This window comes from Bombus fervidus, chromosome 4 (assembly GCF_041682495.2).
Source record: "Bombus fervidus isolate BK054 chromosome 4, iyBomFerv1, whole genome shotgun sequence".
Lineage (NCBI taxonomy): Eukaryota > Metazoa > Arthropoda > Insecta > Hymenoptera > Apidae > Bombus > Bombus fervidus.
Genome location: NC_091520.1, coordinates 12615437 through 12636222, shown reverse-complemented (window position 1 = coordinate 12636222; position 20786 = coordinate 12615437). Strand labels below are relative to the sequence as shown.

Sequence of the window (20786 nt, the reverse complement as noted above, 5' to 3'; positions counted from 1 at the left end):
ATCTGCTCCTATCAGTTACTGACACTATGCCCGTTCTTGAACCTCGGTAGTAAAGTGGTCTAGCAGTTGCACGGAGTTTCCACCGAGGTACAAGAATTGGAATTACAGTCTGATTTCTTCGTTAACGCGGTAAGATAAATCACCGAAACAGAAGCAAAGTCGAACTAGATAGGTAGATTAGGAAAGGTGACAAGGTATAAACGGCGAGTTAACGCCCGCGGAGAAAGGAACGGGACCAAAGAGCACGCGAGTAACTTCACGTCTATAATCATGGTTCGCCGGTATCTCGGTGGGAAGTTTTACGAGGCGAGATACTAATACGCTTTTAGGTCGATATCGAAAGATATTACAGGCATTCGCAACAGATGCTTATCGTTCACGGTTCGTGTTTAATCGTGGGCCCGATCGATCCCGATAACGAGAGAAATTACAGGTTGCTCGCGGCTGCATGCGTGGATACAGAGATGTACTCTCGAAAACCGTTCTATCGAAACTTGGTAATCATCGAAACTTGAACGATTAACTACATTTGGTTCGTTGCGAACGATGAATAACACAGCGCGTGCTTTTGTCAACGCGAAGCGCAATTGCAAATGTAGCTGGCATTCGTCAAACTTTGGTGTAATCGATGCCTGGCTGTTTCTATTACACAAACGGATTTCGCGTTAATTGGATAAAAGATGCCCGGTTAATTGGCCGGTCCCCTACCGCGAACCAGACCACGAGGAAACAATCGGTTAGCTGGGAATTCGGATCGTTTCGTTGATTTAAATAGTCCTTTCCCAGCTATTTCGTACCAGGGGAATTATTCTATCGACGAAACGCAGAGCTTCGAAACCTAACGCGAACTAACCGCTCTTTTCGTGTTTCTTTTTCCTTTTTTCTTTTTTTTTTCTCTTTTCGTCGATAGCCTCCGCTTCTGTCGTTCGTCAAAAGATGAAGTAGACGCGGCGGCACGTATCGATGTTCGTAGCCTCGAGGATGCTTCGAAGAACGCGTCCGAAGCCATCCACGTAAAAAAGCCACTTTTCGTCAATGAAACGTATCTGGCCTCCGGATGATAAGGGCAAACGCGTGGAAATCGATTTCTCTGGGGCTTTATCGCGTCATCCCGCGGCGATCTTTCAACGACACCTACTAAAGAACGAAATCTATATCCATTGATCGTCGAACGAATCCATAGAAATTGGCTTGGCTCGAGACGAAGGTAGACGCCGATGTCTATAGCCCAGGGTTGTGGCGATTGCGTGCTGTTGTTGTCGTTCCATCGTCACGTTCCTATAGTAACCACAGGCCATTGTTCAATAAACGCTGAATTATGAGTCAGTCCCTGTATGTAGCCGCCGGTCGAATTCTGTGTGACGCGCTTGTTCGTGACGAAGCGCCAGGGCCTTTTTTTCTCTTCAACAGGGGTGGCCACGTTCAACGAATCAGGTGTTTCGTCAAAAGTTCACGTTTGCTTTGGAACTTTGACCGACACCATCGTCGGGACGAACGACAACGGTGAATTTTACCGACGTTCTCTCATATTATTTTTGCTCCGTGGTCGCGGTTACGCGATCGATCCTATGCTGCATCGGTTTTGAACAAACGGAGCGCGATAGTCGAGCATAGGCGGACGCGAGTTCTTCTTTGTCCGCGAAAAGACGCCAGGAAATCGGGTACTGATTAAAGGAATCAAGGTAAAGGCCGGGTCGAGCTTCGGGCCACGTATTTAAATATCAAATGCTCGCTTGAAATGTAGGTCGTTGAAATACTCGCCCCATTATTTCGCCCTCAGCCACTCAAGAATTATCTTCGCCGAGGGGGAGGAGTTTATGGACTAGGAAGCAGAGGCAGAGCATAACTGGGAAATAATAATATTTAACTTGCTCGCAATATAATTTCATTGCGGCGAAACTGGGTTCCCAATTCCCGCCGGACTCGAACGAAATTTTAGTCGATAGAATTAGAGATCACTCGTCTGTTCCGACTGGTGAAAAATCACGACACGTTCGGGATTTCTTCCGTGACGTTTAGCCATCGCGCGATTAAAAAGCGAGTTTTTTTTTTTATTTGTTTTATTAAATTTTTACAATTTGTCCAGAAGGACATTTGGTAAAATGTTATAGCTTAGAGAATAAAAGAATAAAAAATAAAAAATAAAAATAAATAGAAATAAATAAAATATAGCATGTGGATGGTTACCCCCAGCGGGGTTCCATCTTCTAGGTTTCCTATTGCATCTCTATTTCGAGGTCTGCGGGATGCTTCCTCTTCAGTCTTCTTTCTATTTTGGTTTTATTTGTTTCAGCAGCCAGCTGGTTTGGGTGTGCTGCAAGTCTTTCTTTGTACTTTTTTGCGTATCTAGCGATTTCCTCTTTGACTGTTGGAATTTTTAGATCTTTTCGTAGGTCTTCATTTCTGACGTACCATGGAGCGTTAACTATTGTCCTTAAGATTTTTGCTTGCTCTATTTCTATTTTGCTTATGTGACTCATTGCTGCCGTCCCCCATAATGGGACTCCGTATGTCCAGATTGGTTTGATTATTGTTTTGTATATATTTAGTTTATTCATTGTGCTTAATTTAGATTTTCTATTGATTAACCAGTACATCTGCTTCCTTTTTGCACTTATTCTGTTTATTATTGATTTTATATGGTGCTTCCATGTAAGGCGTGTGTCTAAATTTATTCCTAGATATTTGACTTGCTTTGTTTGTGCTATGTGGGCGCCGTTCAGTTGAATATCTGGTGTTTTTCCTTTTCTAAGTGTAAATGTTATGTGGTTGCACTTGCTGGTGTTCACTTTTATTTGTTTGTTTTGCAGCCATTTTTCTATTTTTGTAGTGTGTTCTTGTAGTAGTGCGGCGGCCGTTTCTAGATTTGCATGCCTCACTAGTATGGCCGTATCGTCCGCAAACGTCAGTGTTTTACTGTTGACAGTTGTTGGTATATCTGCCGTGTATAGTGTGTATAATATTGGTCCTAAGACACTTCCTTGCGGTACTCCTGCCTTGATGTCCTTAATTTCAGAGTATGCATCATTTATTTTTACTACAAAGGTTCTGTTGTTTAAGTAGGATTTGAGTAGTTTGTAGATTTGTTCTGGAAATTGCTTTTTGATTGTTTGAAGAAGTTTTTCATGGTTAACTTTGTCGAATGCTTTTTCGATATCCATAAAGAGTGCTGTGCAGTATTGTTTTGTTTCAAGCGACTGTAAGATTTCATTGACGAGTCTATGCATTTGTTCTATTGTGGAGTGTTTATTCCTGAATCCAAATTGATGGTTCGGTATTAGTTTTTCTTTTTCTATTGTTGGTTTTAAGCGGTTATATATTATTTTCTCTAGTAATTTGGAAAACGCAGGTAGTAATGATATCGGCCTGTAGGATGCAGTTAAATGTGGGTTTTTGTTTGGTTTGGGTAACATCACTATCTGTGCTATTTTCCATAGTGTAGGAAAGTACTGTATTCTTAGAATTGCGTTAAATATTATCGTTGTTAGTCTTATTGCCTTTGGGGGAAGGTTTTTTAAGATTTTCCCATTGATCAAGTCAAATCCTGGTGCTTTACTTGTCTTTGTTGCCTCAATTAAGTTTGTAACTTCTTGCGCTGTTGTGCTGAGTATGGTGCAGCGTTTATCAGTTGTGTTGCTGGCATTTTCCACTTCTTCATTTGTTTGCCATCCAGGGATGCTGTTATCAATTTCATACGGCGAAAATATATTTTGTAGGTGCTTTGAGAATTCTTCTGCCTGTTCTTCGTTGGTTCTAGCCCATGTGTTGTCCATTTTTCTGATTGCTGGGATTGTTTTTACTGTTTTCTTAATTTTGTTAGTGACTTTCCATAGGGAGTAGTCGGTATTCTCATGCGCGGATAGTGATTCGATGAATTTTGAGAATTCGTTATTATGATGTTCCCTTATTTTATTCTTTAGTTCCTTTGCAAGTTTATTTAGGTTTTTCTTGTTTTCTCGTGTTCTCTGTTTTTGCCATTTTGCTTTCGCTTTTCTTTTTTCCCTGATTTTGTCTAGGATGTCCTGCGGAATAATTTTTGATTGCCTGCTATTTGTTTCATAGGTGGTGGTTGCCCACGCTGCTTCCTGTATTATTTCTGTCAAAGTTGCTACTGCCTGCTCAATGTGTTCAGGTGTTTTCAACGGGATATTGCAGTTGATTTTGTTTTCGATCAGTTCTTTGAAAGTTTGCCAGTTGGTGGTTTTATTGCAAAGCGACTCTGACTTGTTATAAAGTAGTGGTTTGCTTGTATATTCTATTATAATTGGTGTATGGTCGGAGTTAAGCTCGAGGCTGGTTGTTATTTTTAATTTGCTTACATTTAGCCCTTTTGTTACTGCAAAATCCAACAGGTCAGGTATTTTATTGGGGTCTGTCGGCCAGTACGTTGGTTTTCCTGTAGATAGTACGTTGAGGTTGCTGCTTCTAATGTATTTTTCCAATGTTCTACCTCTCGGTGTGCTAATTCTCGAACCCCATAATGTGTGCTTTGCATTAAAGTCTCCTGCCGCTATATATTTGTCGCCTAAGGATTGGAAGTACTCTTCCCATTTTTTAAGTGTCATTTTGTGTCTCGGAGGTGCATATACTGCTGACATCTGGAAGTAATTGTCATTGGTTTGTATTGTGACAGTGGTTGCTTGTAGGTGTTCTTGATTTGTTTGACTATGTAAGTGATGCTTGATGTCATTTTTTATTATTACTGCAGTTCCTCCATGTGCTTTACCTGAGGGATGTTTGGTATCGTATATGGTGTAGTACGGTATTTTCATGTAGTTTTTTAGGGTGAAATGTGTTTCTGAGACAAGTAGTATATCAATATTATTTTTATACAAAAATATTTTAGTTTCGTGGGCTCGCTGTTGCAAGCCATTGGAGTTCCAGACTGCTATTTTCAAAATGTCCATCTCTATTTTTTACTTAGCAAGTTAGTGAGTAGTTGTAACATGATTGTTGTTTGTTGTGCTTGTTGTCTTAGTATTGTGTTTAGATCACTTACCATTTTTCCTAACATTTCCATACCTTTAATGGATTGTTTGAGCATTTCTTTGATGTCTGTAACGTCTTCGATGTTATTGTTTTCATTCTGATTGATTGCAAGCGTTGGTTTGCTAATGTTTTTAGTTACTTGTGCGTAGCTTCGTTTACCTTGGGGATCTATGGTTCTGCTTATAGCGTTTAGTTCCTGTTGTGCTTTCAATGTTGTTTCGTTATCCGTTATACTTTGTTGTGGTTGATGGTCATTGTGTGATCTGTTGCGAAGTGGAGGAAACAGTTTACGTTGTATTTGTTTCCTTATTTCACATCCTTTGTAGCTGGCTGGGTGGTTTCCGTTACAATTATAGCATTTAACTTGTTCTATTTTTCCTGTGTATGGGCAGTGTATTGTTAGGTGATTTTTTGCACATTTAACACATGCCGGGCTTCTGTTGCAATAATTTTTTGTGTGTCCGTATTGTTGACACCGCATGCATTGTGGTATATCTTTTTTGTAGCGTGGTGGTTCCACTGTTACAATTGTATTTAGTATTTTTTTGATTTCATAGATTTCCTTGTTATTGGTTCTGGGTTCCAGTTCTATTAAGAATAGTGGCAATGGTTGCTTCGTATCGTATCTTGTCATATTGTTTATTGCTCTTGTTTCATGGCCAATTTTTCCTAATTCTTCACTTAATTTTTTTGTGTTAGTTTTTGGATGTAAACCTCTTATAACTATTTTATAGCTCCTTTCTGTTTTGAGTTGGTACGTGTGGTATATAGCATTTTTTTCCTTTAGTTCATTTATCACTTTCCTATAAACTTCTGGGGTGTTTGTTTGAATTTTTACTTGTTCTAATTTTGTTTGTTTTATTGTGTAGTTATCCTTCCCGACTACATTGTTTAGTCGATCAATAAGCGGGTCTATTATTTGGGCCTCAACAAATATTGGTGGTGGTTTTGATATGTAAGGTGTTTTAGTTGTGGTTTTGCTTGTCGGGTCATTGTCTATTTCTTCCGTTAGTGAGCTGAAGGAGTTTCTTAAAGGTAATTCTTGCAGCCATCGCTGCTTTCCTGTATCTGGGTTTTCTGCATCGTTTGTGCCTGGATTTATTTTACGTTTTTTGCTAGTCTTTGCTAGCTTCCAGTTTTCGTCCTGGTAACTTATTTTGTTGTCGTGTCTGCACTCCTCCTGTCTCCGCTGCTCTTCCATTTCTTCTATTTCCATATCATTTTGGTTGTTATTATTTTGCTGTTGTTGTTGTAAGCCTGGTAAATCTGATGACCCTTTTATGTAATATTTTTCTCCATTGGTTGCAATCTTGATCGTTGATATCTGCTGTTGCATTGTTTGTCACTAACACTATTCGTGGCACTTCTCTGAATCACTTGACTGGAGCACACGTTTGCCTACGCACATCTGTTCGCCTCGGTTGCCCGAGCGAGACTCATTAAAAAGCGAGTGACGCTCGAGTTCACTTTCGTTTTCCCGCGAGTGCACGAACGTCCGTCACGAAACGTCGATTCGTCGACGACGCCCAAAACGCCATTAGATTCACTTTCTTTCCCATTCTCGGCACAACGTCACGAGATCGTAAAATTCTCGCAAAACTCCACGAGTGGAAAAGAGAATAATCGTCGTCCATCTCGAGGAAGGACGCGGTAACCGACCCGTTTGTTTATTTTTCACGGCGAAAACGAACTGGTGAGTACGAGAGTACAAGAGCATCGACTTAAACCATACACAAAAGACCTATTTTTTTCCACACTGCAATCAACGTGGCTCTGTTTCATGTCACGACAGTGGCGAAGACTGGTGTGGTCCGAAGACTCTTGTTCGTCCAGACCCGCTGCGGCACCTGCTGCGAGTAACGAGCGTTTGTCCGCCCGTGAATGCTCTGTTTCCTGTTACGAAAAAAAGGCGGACGAAAGAAAAAGAAGTAAATGACTGTCAAGTTTTGTCGATCGCTCACGACAGCACAGCATTGTGTCGCGGACCGCGAGTAATTAAAAAACACGCATTTCCACGGGGCGAACGGAAGCAGAAAGAACGCGGGAATAAAATGTTTCTTGTCAAGCAGCGAGAGAACAGTAACAGAGAGAGAGAGAGAGAGAGACAGAGACAGAGAGAGAGACAGAGAAGCTGAGAGCGACAACCGGTCGTTTAAACGGTTCGGGACGCTGCGTTCGTTCGTTTCCCATTAATTTATCAATCAACGTTGGCCGCGGGCCTGAACCTCGCAATCTGCCGATAATAAAATATTTCCCATTCCCTATCGACCAATGGGCCCACGTTTCGGGCTAACAGATTCGAACGGTGGAACGTTTCATTGGAGCGGGGATTCGATATGGGCTTCCTCGACGGTACGAGTGCAATTATCTTAATGATTTCAGTCAGTGGGTTTAATTAACCGAACGGTTCGGCGCTCGGCGTAGATACATCCACATTTCGGAATTACGTGGATCTCATTGGGAGATTATCTTTCAGCCGCATCTAGCTGTGAGTTTCCTTCGGCGCGCGACACTGGTCTAAGCGAGTTCCCTGACAAAACTATTTAACGACGTCGCCATCGACGGGTTAAGAAGTTCGGTCGGGCGTTCTAGCAACACGGTTTAAATTAAACACCGAGCAACTTTCCCCTGTTCACGACGGAAGCCACCGCGATCGTAACAGCGTGGACGACCGAGAACGACCTGTGATCGCTCTTCGAACGTCCTAAACGATTATGGATGACGCGCGTTTTTGTGTTCCCGACTTTCCTTGCAATTTGTGCTCCGGGCACCACGGAAAATCACTTTCTCTCTTTCTCTCTCTCTCTCTCGTCGAGAGTAGCTCGTTTCCCGCAAAGTTTTTTCTTCGAATTCCCAAGTAGACGAGGATCGCGTTTTCCTCGCTTCTCCGATCGATCCTCTCGTTCTGTTGCTCGTCCTACGCAAATCGATTTTGACATAGTTGGAGCGGCATAGTTACACAGGCAGAAATGATAACGAAAGCAACAGCAACGCGGTTAATACGCAAACCGCAGAGCCGCGTAACCGGCTCGACGATATTTCGAGTTTATTTCGCTCGTCGGTGGTTTCTCGCGCGGCAAAAACGACGTAACGAGGCAACGCTCGCGTTTGGTCGAAGGGACACGCTCGTGAATGCCGTTATCGGATTACCGTGCGGTCGCCTGCTAAAATATTCGCTGGAAATAATCGCATAGAACCGACCGATAATTACCGATTACAGATCGTTCCGTGGATCCGATCGAGTTCTGCTAACGACATAAAGAGTCGTGAAATTCGATTATCGCAAAAGTATTTACGTTCGAATACCCGTGCATACCCGGTGTCGTTATAATCGTGCTATTTCGTAAAATTAAATCACCGAAGGGAGACTTCCAAGTTATTATAGAATATTTCGAACGCAAGACCGGCACCGCTACCATTTCAGCGCGAATATTACGCGCTGCACGTATCGGGAAGTTTCGTTAATTAGTTGGCGAGAATTTCGAAATGCGACCCAATTTTCACGCGAGCCAGAGTTGCACGCGGGCGTAGAGACTCATCTTTCGTCTGGAAGACGAAAGATCGCGTTGAAAGACGATCGTGGAATCGGGCGAAACGAAATTATGACGTTTCCACGAGCCAGGAATTCGACGGAGGAAGGAAACGTGATCATTTTCACTCGCTCAATTACACGCTTCCATCTTCCCACGTCAATCGGCGAACACGCACGAGCTTCCAGCCCTGCGTGAAGCCTTCGATCCAAGGTTCTTCCCAACCTACTACGTCGAGATCCGACAGATCAGCGAACTAGATCTCAAAGAGATGTTACGCGATTCCGAGATCCTCGAAAAACGATAAACACGAAACTGTTTTCATTGTGCATGGAAACAGATATGGTTGTAGTATAGTCGTGGTAAGCCAGAGAAGATGACGATTGTGGGAAGGAGCTACGAGAGCGAAGGTCTGTTTTCCTTCGACTTTGGAAATTAGGGGACCCGGTCGAGGGTCCTAGAAACTCCTTTGTTTAAGGAATTCTCGTGGAACGCGTTTCGAGTGTCGTGGGATAGCTTTCACCGTACATTATCGTCCCTTTTTCCAAGAAATCCTCCGAGTAGAATGCAATTCGACTTCAATCAACTCGCTTCAATTTTGATAATTACCTCTCCGTCCCATTTTTGGAACGGTCCAATTACAATCAGCGATGAAGTATGTATAGAGTCGATCAATGGAGGCATCAAAAAGGCCGGGGAACACAAAGAGCAACGTAAAAACTGGTGGAGCAGAAATTGCTGGAAAAACATCACCGACCCAATTGCCGGACGAGTAAATTTGATAACGATTTTCAAGAGCGATCCACCTTTCTCCGGGAGAATCGCTCGTTCGCGCGTTATCGAGCCACGATCCACGTCTTTCCTCGATCCCATCGATTTCGTTCTTGTTATCGCGATTAATGACATATCTCCCGTGTACAATACGAGCACGAAACACTTATGTAAATAACTCGTATCGATAGGAGCGCGTCGAGTGGAGGTGGAGCTGGTTCCGTTGACATTTGCGCGCCATTCATTATCCGGACAAGCTAACTAGCATAACCTGTCTCTGGTCGCTGGTCTCGTCGTGAAACTGGGTCAAAGGAAAGAAAATTCCTGGAAATTCTTCTTACTGCGTTACCTGTTTTTCGATTTTCTCTCGGACGGATGCTACGCGAGTTGCGCCAAGGAAATGATAAAATTTCTTCTCCGATGTCGAATGGTTCTTCGTTTCTTATAATTCACGAAACAACGAATACGCCGAGTCAAGAAGCCAATTAATCAGCGTGTACCTACTTAATTTTACGAGAGGGAATTTACCGTATCAACCGTACTTCATACAAACCAAGCACCACTGTATTACTTTTAAAATAAATCGCAGGCATACTATAGCGGCGAGCTGCAACGCTGAACACGAGGAAAGTTATGGCAGATCTTCTAAAATAAACCAGCAACAAACGAAGCAGCGCGATGACGCGGTGCGGTTTGAATCGCAATCGGAGGATAGACGCGAGCGAACCTCGTTAAAATAATATTCGCTGAACGAACTTAGTCTGTATTCGACTGTCGTGTATGCTCGTCACGGCGGAAAATTTCGTTTCGGCGGGCCTTTAACGCGACGTTACTTTTTTATCGTTTCACGCGCATTTTTTGTACGATGCACAACGGGTCGAACAACGGCGAAAAACACGGTCGCGCGGTTCAGGAGAAAGGTACGGACAGATTGCGCGAAATTTCATTGCGCGCCCGGTAAAAATATTAGCTGTCGGCTTTTCGGATCCGGCTGGCCGAATCCGCTTTCCCCAATCCATTCGATAATAAACGGTCGACAAAGCAATAAGCCGCTCGAAATCGTTATACAGATATAATCGAGCTTTGTGTACTCGTTGTTGGGGTAATGTAACCGACTGAAAATTTGCCTGTACTACGCGGATCGCCTACAACACGAGCATCGACAAATGTTCGAGCGTTTTGTTAACAGATTGCCCCAAAAACCTACGCTTCTCCGTCGAAATAAACAACGACAAAAGAAACTGAAAGGAATTGGGGGATAGAATTCCGAGTGAAAAAAAAGTGCTCTTTAAGAAAGGATAAGTCCCGGTGATTAAAGCTCGGTCCTTGAAAGATTAAAGAGTCTTAAAACCGGTAACCTGACCGCGTATAAACCACCTAGCTACGACACAGCTTGCAGACACGCGTTCTAGTCGGACGGTTTGATAGAAAACCCGTAGAATTACCTTGGTTTTCTCCATTTCAAACGTCATTTAGATTGCTTGAATTATTCATCGGATTACGTGGGCCGAGAAGGTGGTCGACTTTGATGGAACACGCGGGCTTTTTTTTTATCGAAGGAAGACCTCGGAGTTGCTTCGGAACAACGAAAACGAACGGGAAACACGGCGCGACACGACGAGTCGCGTTCAGACCGGAAGCTCCGTAATTGGAGAGGACTAACGCGAGTGTTGGCCTCGAAGGCGTTGTTTAAACTCCGTGGCGCGACAAAGTTCACGTTGGAAATTGCGCAATCGCTGCGACAATGCGAAGAACGCGATCCCAGTTAACGAACCTGCAGCTCTCTCCTAGTCTCTCCCACGAACTCGCCTGGCACATTGTCGATTAAACGAACCTGCCGAGCTTCGCTACGAAGTTTCAAAGCTTCCACGAGTCGATCGAATCAATCTCACGGCAGATTTTCGCACCCTGGTCACGGCAACCGGTTACATTCTTGCTTAACACCTTCCTTCGCCATTGTTTCCTCTTATTCCCTCGCGTAAAAAAACCGTGAATCATCGTGCGTAGTCGTCACGCGCTTTACGACTTACGACGGATTGTTTAGCGAAATCAAGGAGTTGCTTTAGAGTTTAGGTGGCCAGGTTTAGTTGAATTTTGGATGTTCGCGACTGACGTAGCACGAGATCGATCGTCTTTCGCACGAAGTTGCACGTGTTTAGAGACAAGAGAAGGCTATAGAGAGACGTATGTTGCCTTCACAACGCTTCATTATGCAGGCCAATTCGTCTGGCCGACAGCATCGGGATTTGAGCAGCCGAATTATGGAGCGCGTTAGGTGATTGGAATACGTGCGTCATAACGTAGAACCCAGATGTCTGCAGCATCGGTTACTATGCGTGGAATTCGTTCGCCGTCTCCCTGCGCATTGTACAACGTTTCGATTTTTACAGCCACGAATATTTTCGTTCCACCGACTCGAACTCGCACGAGATGCAATTTTAATTATCCATGTTTTCCAATTGCACGCGCGATCGCATGATTTACGGTTACATAGATATACGAGAACAAAAAGGAAACGTTCGGAAAGATTTATTCAAATCGGAAGTTGCAATTGAATAATTCCATCGAACAAAGGCGGTACTCTGTAAAAATTGGCCAACTTTACTTGGAGACTTTCGTAAATAATTCATATCCACCGTGAATAATATACAGGGTTGCAAGCGAACCGTTATTTTTATCCGTTGAGTCGAGATGCTCGTTCGAGATCCAGTTTCACCGAGATGCTACGTTTTTCTCAAGAACCAAGGGAATTACACGACAGGAGAACCGAGGACGTACGTGTAATTAACCGTAGCGTGTACGGAATGATAGTCTACCGGCCGGAACCATCCGTTTCGCGTGTGTTTTCTTATCGGCGTTTTTCTTCGCCGTCGGCCAACGAGGAGAAAGATCCCCTAAATTGGGGTAAGAAGTATCTTCTCCGCGATATCTCTGCGATATAATGGCTGTGAAAGTTGAAATAGCGTTCCGTTAAGTAATAGATAGTAAATATATATATATATACACCGCGAAGCTCGTTCACAGATTTCATAACCCAAATATCTCCAGCTACTATCGCGCATAATGGGGATGGCTTAGATAATTCGCACGATACGATTAACAGTGTCCGAAGAGCAGTTGGGCGTTCCCAGCTCTCCACCAAATCCACGAACAATGTATATCGTTGCAACATCGTGGAAGAATCGAGTTAATCCTAGAAAAGCCGAAAAATCAACATCCCGAAACGCGCTCGATCGAACGCAGCACGCGCGTTGTCCTGGCGGATGCGAATCGGCGCGCAAATCGAATTACACGAGGCGTTTCTGTCCGCGCAGAGGTTTATGACTGAGTCTATCGCACTGTCGGGCATAATATGCAGTTGGTGGAGGTAATTCGTCGGTCCCGGGGATCCGATGAAGATCCTAATCAATTTAATTCGGTTTCTGTCCACGCATCCCCCGTGAAAGTTGCCGGCTAGCCGGCAAGGGAGTGCGCCGCGCTCGACGCATTTCGGTGGTCGGCCGAATACCGCCGAATACCGAAGTCGAACAAGACCGAACAGAGCCGAACAGAGTCGAGCTCGGCGATGAGCGCGGCTCGACACTCGCGGCGGCCGCAAAGCCACGCAGTTGGTCGACGAGCGCGGCACGGTGTATTAACGGACCGGTTTCCTCTCTTTCCTTTATCTCTCTTCTCTTAGTCGCGCGTCCTTCGAGCTCTTTGCCAGCCTCGTGACAGCTGTTCAGCCGGCTCCGATGATCCGCGAGACGATCCACGGCATACGAGGCAGGAGCGGGCTGCAATGGTTCACAGTAAGCCAATCATTCACGGTTTTGATTTCGACACGTTAGCGATGCGCGAACGTGACACGCGCGGTGTTTCTCCCCAGAGGGGGTGGTTTTTAGGTATCCAAGGCTTTCGAGAGACTGCGTGAGATCGCCAGTGTAATTTGTACGGATGATATAGGTCGGCTACTTTTCCGTGGTCCGGTCGTGTCGCGAAACTGGCGATAAGGCCGAGTCGATGCTATCGCTCGGAGAACGATAATTCAATGGCTATTGTCCGTGTTCTACTACGTGTGTAATGCATCTGTACCAAGAGGTTTTGTACCTGTAGAGCAGAGCTAACAATATCGCGGCTTTATTTCACGGGCGGATACAACGTGACCGTTTTGTATGCATACGCTTTCGCGTTTAAGCATCCGCTCTCTTTCTTTGTCGACTGCGTTTCTCTCGCTCTAACTACCCCTTTCCGCCTATGTACTTTCACGACATTTAATTACCTCGCCAACGCACACAGAAACTCCACATCCATCCAAACTTTTCAGTTTACGATTTCCAGCTGTCCTATATTTTCTCCTAACTTGCTCGCAGCTACCAATGTTATTACTGCTAAATACGCTTTAAGCTCGAAAGCCTCGGATCTCGTAGTCGTGGCTGTAATACACCGAAACACGAGTTTCGCGTAAACGTTACCCACCGTCTAAACGGCTATGAAATACAAAGATAGCCAAAAACTAGGAGAGACTGTTACGTTTTAATCGATGAACGGCTCTGGGAAGGATTCGCGAGGGGTGACTTACGACAAAAACTTGCCCCATGGTTCTGTCAGTCGGTCAGGGTCATTGGTAATCAACGAGTTTTCTCTTCCACACGCGAATGGCCATCCGATATTTTTATTTCCTGCGATATCCATTACGTAGAAACGTTGTCTAAAGAAGAAAGGACAAGCGATCTCTGTCGAAGATCGGAATACCGAGCTCGCTGTTGGTCATTGGCCTGATCGAAAGTAGCTTAATTTAATCTTTTTTCGGATTGCTTAAAATTCGGTGAATCGATCGAGAAAGCTTTTTAATCGTGATCGTGAAAAGGTGATAATAAAAGGGAGTATAGCGAGTCGGGGAAACCTTTAATAGACGACCTACGGGCTACGGCGAATAGGGATATCAAATTTTCAAGAGATAAAGGCTAGAAAGGCCGATCGTGCCAGTTTAAAACGTCAGAACGTTATTTAGATCCCGATATATACGATGAACGGTGTGGCCCGTGCCTCGATTCCGTTCTCACGTTCACCATCTTCCCCAGGAATTTTCCTAATCTTCTTCCTCTTCTGGGTAGATAAGATCTTCGTTTATAGTCTCTGGACACGTTCGATGCTCGATTAATCTTCGATTTAAAGTCCAATAGATTACACGAAAAACCGTGGTACGAAGCGAACACGAAAGTCTCCGCGGCGAATTAACGGAAACAGGCGACACTAAAATTATCATCTTCGGTTCGCTTTTGTATGTTGGAAAGAGCGATGACGATGTAGATCGATATTCTTATGGAGCTGTTTCGATATCGTCGAGTCGTAGCTTGAACCTAATATGGAAAGGCGAGAGATCGATCTGACAAGGTGACTTTGTCGCGTTTCTTGCGCATTTTTCCATTGCCAGTTGACGAGTTTCTATGCTCCACATGGTACCGTGATAAGAATGTACAGCAAAGGTTCTACAAGAGGCAAGGCGAGCCTCGTTTCACGGTTAACAATCTTGTAACGTCTCTCGAGGAAAAATAGTGGGAGCCATTGGAAGTCGTCGGTCTGCCAAGCTTGGCCGCCGATTCCTCTAAATGCAATTACTCGAGCAGTTAATCTTCCAAATCGATCCGTCGGTCCTCCAAGGATCGAATTTCTTTCTCCTCTTTTCGACTCTGTCGTTCCCAAGTAAATTAGGTCATATATTTTTGTACCCGACATTCAAAGGGAAGTTTTTAAATTCTTTATTCAACAGATTCTCGTATTCGTTCGCGTAGCCACGACGCGTTCCGCGTGAACGTGTCGAGGTTCGCGTATTGCTGCGACTAAAAATTCGCCTGTTCTCCGATCCAATTACGGCGACGTTGGAGCGAAATTCTTCACTTTATTGCTAGAAACGATTCTTCGTTCGCGACCCAAGTTTTTTTCACGAAACTTCGATAAGCCTTCGTTTTCGCTAGAAAATAGACACGGTTTCCTCTGGGAGGCGTGTAATCGAAAATTCACCATCTCCTCTGTAACGTTGTAGCGCGGAAGTTTAACGGAATCGACGAAGGAGAGCGTCGATTTCTGTTCTCGAAAGTCGTCGTGTTCTTTCGACGTCACGAGGGCTGGGCACTCGGATCGTTAATTAAAATTCTCGGCTTTTTCTCGCACGATATGGAACAACATTACGCGCGGACCAGCCCCCGCCCGAATCACCTAATTTCACGCGCCACGGATATTAAGCGAGCTCGCGATTCGTCGCATTTTCAACTTCTCCCGGCAGAATGCATCGCGTAACGAAGAAAACGCTGAAAGCGTTTCTTTCGCCTGCCATTCCCCGGTTATTTGCCTCTCGGGCCGCGTTTTCTTTCCGCCCTTCCGCCACATTAACCACGACAACCGAGTGGTAATTGCGCAACGCGATACCAACGCCGGATAACAATTATCCGAGAAAGCGAATTTCACAATTGAATATTCTTCTCGGGGATTAATCCTTCCTTCTTAGGGCTTATCGAGTCTCGAGGGCCACTCGTTCCCCTCGACAGTCCGAGGCGGCCAGTTTAAGGCCGCATTAAAGAGATTAGTTCGCGTCCAAGAGAGCCAACCTACGCTCTCTCTCCTTCTCTCGCTTCCTCGCTCTCTTTTGCTATCGGTAATTCGAAAATCCCGGCGTCCCTTTACCCTGGAGGCGACCGTTCCTCTTACTTATCGCCCTAACGAACCAAGATGAGAACTTTCGTCCCCGTTGAAAGCCGAAAATCGTGTTTGTCCAGTGGACGGAGCGCTCCTCTCTTCGCTGGCGCTGTGATTCGCCATCGTTGCACGAATTCGGTAGTATCCGGCAGCGGTAGCAAATCCAATAAACTTTGGAAAACCTCGATGGACGATAGGATAGGTTTCAGGAAGAATTCACGAGCTCGTGAGTCTTTTCTCGAAGAAAATTCCCGGTTTATGGGAGGTTGAGTTATTATCGGGTTAATTAATGAGCAAGCGAAACTTCTTCGTTGCGGATTGCTCCCTCATGTAGCTTGTGATTGTTTAGAGACACGAGTTCGCAAAGTTCCAACGAAAGGAACAAACGTGGAAGCTCCGAATCGGGACCACGTTCTCGATAACCGGTTTTACGAGGGCGTAAAATCTCGTCACGAAAGCACCCAATTCCTAGAGTTGGTTCGATGGAAGCTCCTGAAAATTTCTGCTCGCGTCGAGGCCGAAAGTAAAGGGGAACATCTTCTCCGTGGTATCCTTTTCCTTGTTTCTTGCAGACGAAGTTGATCTCCGAAAGATCGTCGCGGTAACAAAGATAAATAAATTAACGTGAACGAGGGAACGTTGGAGTGTCCAGGATGAGAGCGAACGCGAGAATTTCATTTTCCGTGGGCCGGGAAATATCGAGCGACGTTACTTGGTCTTTTGTTTTCCAACGGGCTCGTATTCAACAACGTGCCTCTCCACCGAAATACAATTTGCCATAAAAGCTTTCCGTTCGCCGTTTACCGAATGACAAACCTTGTCGTCGCTTCTCACGTGATTTCCGAAACGTTTCGTTACACCAGCGTTTTCATGCGCGTTGATGGCGTAGCTATCCGAGAGGATGGTGTTTCGTTGTTTGAATAAACTTGGACTTTGAGACGTCCGGTTTACATGCAATTCTCGCGTTTATTCCATCGAAAGTGGGTCGTTTCGTTTTAGCACAACGTCGGTGTATTTTATCTTTTTCATCCGCGTAGCTTATTCAAAATATTATATTCCGCGAAGGGAGGTGAATTTAAAAATACAAAACACCGTCGAAGAGGATACAACAAAAGCATCGTTGCCAGCCGGATTCTCCCAAAACGGCGCAGCAACAACGAAGCACGAGCCAGCTTGAAAACGCGATTAATCATCCGGTCCTCTTTGCACGCAAACTCTAACCAACCCTTCGCCCTTCGCAGCGGTATCGTCGTTTCTAGCGTACGTACATGGCAACAGCCCGGCAAGAAACTAAACTTCGATACCACCGCCGATATACCGACCTCTGAAATATACATTCGATGTATCCAGAAATCAAATCAAATCCAGAAGTCTATCGAAATCAAATCGTTCTTTGACGAATACTCGTGCAATCGGCTCGATATCTCTCCAAGGAGGCTGGAAGAAGTTTCTCGCGGCGAGAAACGGACAGAAGAACCGAATCGACGAGATGGTTTATTCGAGGTTTTCGATGGTAAATCGAAACCACGATCGACGAATGTTTCGCGAGCACGGCCGGTTGCGAGGGGCTGCTTTTAGTCGATGGTTTTATCTGTCTATTGTTCGTTGGTCCGCGAATAAACCGCTCACGCATCTGCTCGACCGTGCAAATAGATGGAAATTCGCCGGAGAACGAGGCATTTTTCTTTTTTATAAAGAACAGGATCGGCGACGATAACGACAGATTTATCGGGCCACGGACTCATAAACGACGCGTTACCAGTCGCCGTGAATAAAAACCTGTTGAGTTCTGGTAAAACTACGAAGATCCTTCGGCTATTGTTCTCCGCAGGCTGAACACGCCATTTCGCTCGAATTTCGTCGCACTGCCATTGTTTTCTCCGCTAACGATTCCGCGGTTTTACATGCAAATCGACGTGAATCGGCAATAGACACGTTTACCTTCTTTTTTTCGCGACACAGTTTTTCGATTCCGAGTTGTCCGGCTGTAACGTAGATACCAGAGTACCTTCGCAATGTATCAGCTTAGCACGATTTTAAGAAGTAACCTACTCGAAGTTGAAAATTTGTATTTAAATATTCCAGCGAAGTTTCATCGATTAGTTAGCTCGGTTTGCACGGCCCAAGTTTAACGTCGTCGTTTGTAACTGGTCCAAAATATGGCCGGTCTAAACTAGAGTATCCTTTTACGCGTCGTCCTTCGTCGTTAACATCGACGTCCTCCTTTTCGCACCTGCTAGCCTCAACGACCGCGTAACCGTAAATTCATTGCGTCGTTGATTTCAACTTAGCTCCGAGGCTTCAAAAACCTACGGGAATTATGTACTAGGTCCTTAACAAATGTAATTAATACTCGCGTACCATTTTTTGCACCAGCGGCACATCTTTCGCCTTGTCGTTTCTTTATTTCTTTCTTTTTTTTTTTTTTTTTTTTTTTTTTCAAGCTTAAAAAAAACTTTGCGACACGATTGCTCGGTGTACAATGCAGTTCGTTATGCATACCATTACGATCGCGGAGTGCAGCGGTATTCATTACCAGATCCATCGAGTTTTTCCACGAGGACGAGCCAGCTCGGGGCAAAAAAATCGTATCACACGTACGCCAAGCTTTTTCCCGTAATTAAATCACGGCTGCGTCAGGTGCTAATTAACCAGCGACAACTTTCTTAACTCGCTGCCTGTCCATTACGCGAAAATGCAGCGTATCAATTTGCTCGCGTATTCTTCGACGAGGCCACTGCTCACGCTTCGACTTTCCAGCGTACAGGGATTTAAAATTAACAAATTATCGCCCCTTTACGGTAGGATCTAGTTATCAGAATTTAGTAAAATCTAGTAAGATGTGATATTATCTAAAGATATCGTCTTTGTCTTCCAACTATTCTCGCTAAACCGATTCGACGATTCGAAACGAGCGAAGCTTAATCCCACGAGCTTCGTAGAATAAACTTCTATCAGACTCACATATCTTGTACAAGTTTTACACAGAAAAAGAAACTTTCATTTTCTCGGGCGAAACGAATTGTTCCGAGTGTCTTGGGTATCGGCCAAACAGCTTCCAAAGTAACAAGGAACTCCGGGTGTACGATTACACGCGACCGACCCCACGGTTTATAGCCAATTTTCACACGCGACACTTTCGTTCTATCGTTTTTCTAGCTATTTCATTGCTCGATAAACGATCAGCTGTTTCGTCGCGAATTCCAGAGAATTCGCCAATGAACCGTCGATTACATCGAATCGGACGATCGTTACGGCCACTCACCGCGTCGCTTACGCGTCGACGATAACCGACGGGAGCGGAGGCTCAACGAGAATCCTCCAATTTCCATAAATCGCGACCACCCTCGCGAAACGTAGACGCGCTGTCTGAGAGAGCAATTTGCGTAACCGTCTGCAAAAGTTACGAGTCAGCTTACACCCTGTCACTCTGTCCGGCTGACTGCCGCCCGTTTTCCCTCTCTGGCTCGCGTCCATTTGTCAACGACCGGCCACGCGAGCCACGCTATCTTCCACCGCGCTATAGTGTCTCGATTTTCGCGCTATTTTTCGCACGAATCTTTTTGCCGCGAGTTTGTCTTCTCCGATGAGTGTATGGCGTTTCTCAGGCGGAGCCGTGCAAAAGAATATCGAACGAAAATTGGGAAGAGAATCGCGTGGACGAAAATCAAAGTAAATGAGATTCTCGTAACACGAAAAGGCGTTTGCTGATTGTCGAAGACAATGCTACTTTGGAGTAGCTATAACGCGCGGCAGCTGTGGTTAAATCCATCGACGTGTCGGTATGGGGGAGAAACGTATTTTCTAGAGCATTGCCTCGCGGAATGATACGGCTGTTACTCAAAAGACGTGTACCATCGCGAGCAAGATATATAATGGCGCGTGATCTATAACTCTCGGATAAAGCATCTGGAAAGCGTCGGTACATTGCTGGTAACGACGCCATCTTTTATCTCGTGTCATTTCGACGTAACGATGATCGAGGATCGGTTGGAACGGTCGCATTTATTCGTAGACACGATTTTTCAGGGCTAGTTCATTTGCTCTATCCAGCTCCAAATTTCAAGCTGCCGATACGAGGACGAGTATTTGCGAGAAATCGATCCAGATAATCCAGTCTTCGGTCCCAGGCTACTGACTTTGTTTCTCTTCTCAACTACGTACATACAACTTCCACTTTCTTCGGTTCTTCTAGACTACCTCCAACGAGCACTGTCGCCGTCTGACAAATGTCCACGGCGGCAGGAAGGCGGCAGCTCGAATCGAGTGGAAAATATCGCAAAGTATCGGCCGATCGACCGAGACAAAGCGTCTTCCGCGTAGCTTCTACGCGGAGACAACAGCAGCTGCGGATTTCAGTAACGGTACACGCGCGTGTTCAACGTACGACGCGTGCAAATCGCCGATCTTCGATCGAAGTCTCCACGCGAAATCGGTTACAACCTTATTTCCCGTACTCCTACGGGAAATCGTATTCCGAAATGTTGCAGCTGCTACCGAAACGACGATCGTTAGAATTTTTCCACGAAAGCTACCTCGACTATAGCTGCGTCGATTTCGACCAATATGAAACTCGAGACGAAGCATCGAGCACGCTCGATGGAAAATTGGAACGATGTTTCGCGAACGTGGTCTGTTGACCGACCGCTTAGGGGCGAATTACAAACACTCGATTCGAGATCCGTGGAACTGTCGCCGACAGAGGGTCGCTTTGTTTTTCCATCCGACTCTCGACGAGGAAAAGTCGTGCTGCAAGGTTCCATGGAATTTTTGGAGTCACCGGCCATAGAGGAAATTTGGGTCGATTGGCTGCAGCCGATT

General features: G+C 45.0%; 1 protein-coding gene across 8 annotated transcripts in view; it reads left to right on the top strand.

Annotated features, from left to right (window-relative positions):
- The window catches only part of LOC139986377 (uncharacterized), a 110019-nt gene that overhangs the window by 42933 nt on the left and 46300 nt on the right, over positions 1-20786 (top strand). Inside the window, exon 1 of one of the 8 annotated variants that reach the window (XM_072001663.1) lies at positions 12902-13081. The exons of 6 other annotated variants lie outside the window; for them this stretch is intronic. In XM_072001663.1, coding sequence (XP_071857764.1) covers positions 13025-13081 — 57 coding nt within the window. In that variant the 5' untranslated portion in view covers positions 12902-13024. Of the gene's footprint in view, positions 1-12901; positions 13082-20786 lie in introns of those variants that run through there. One more of the 8 variants, XM_072001659.1, reaches the window with a different exon arrangement.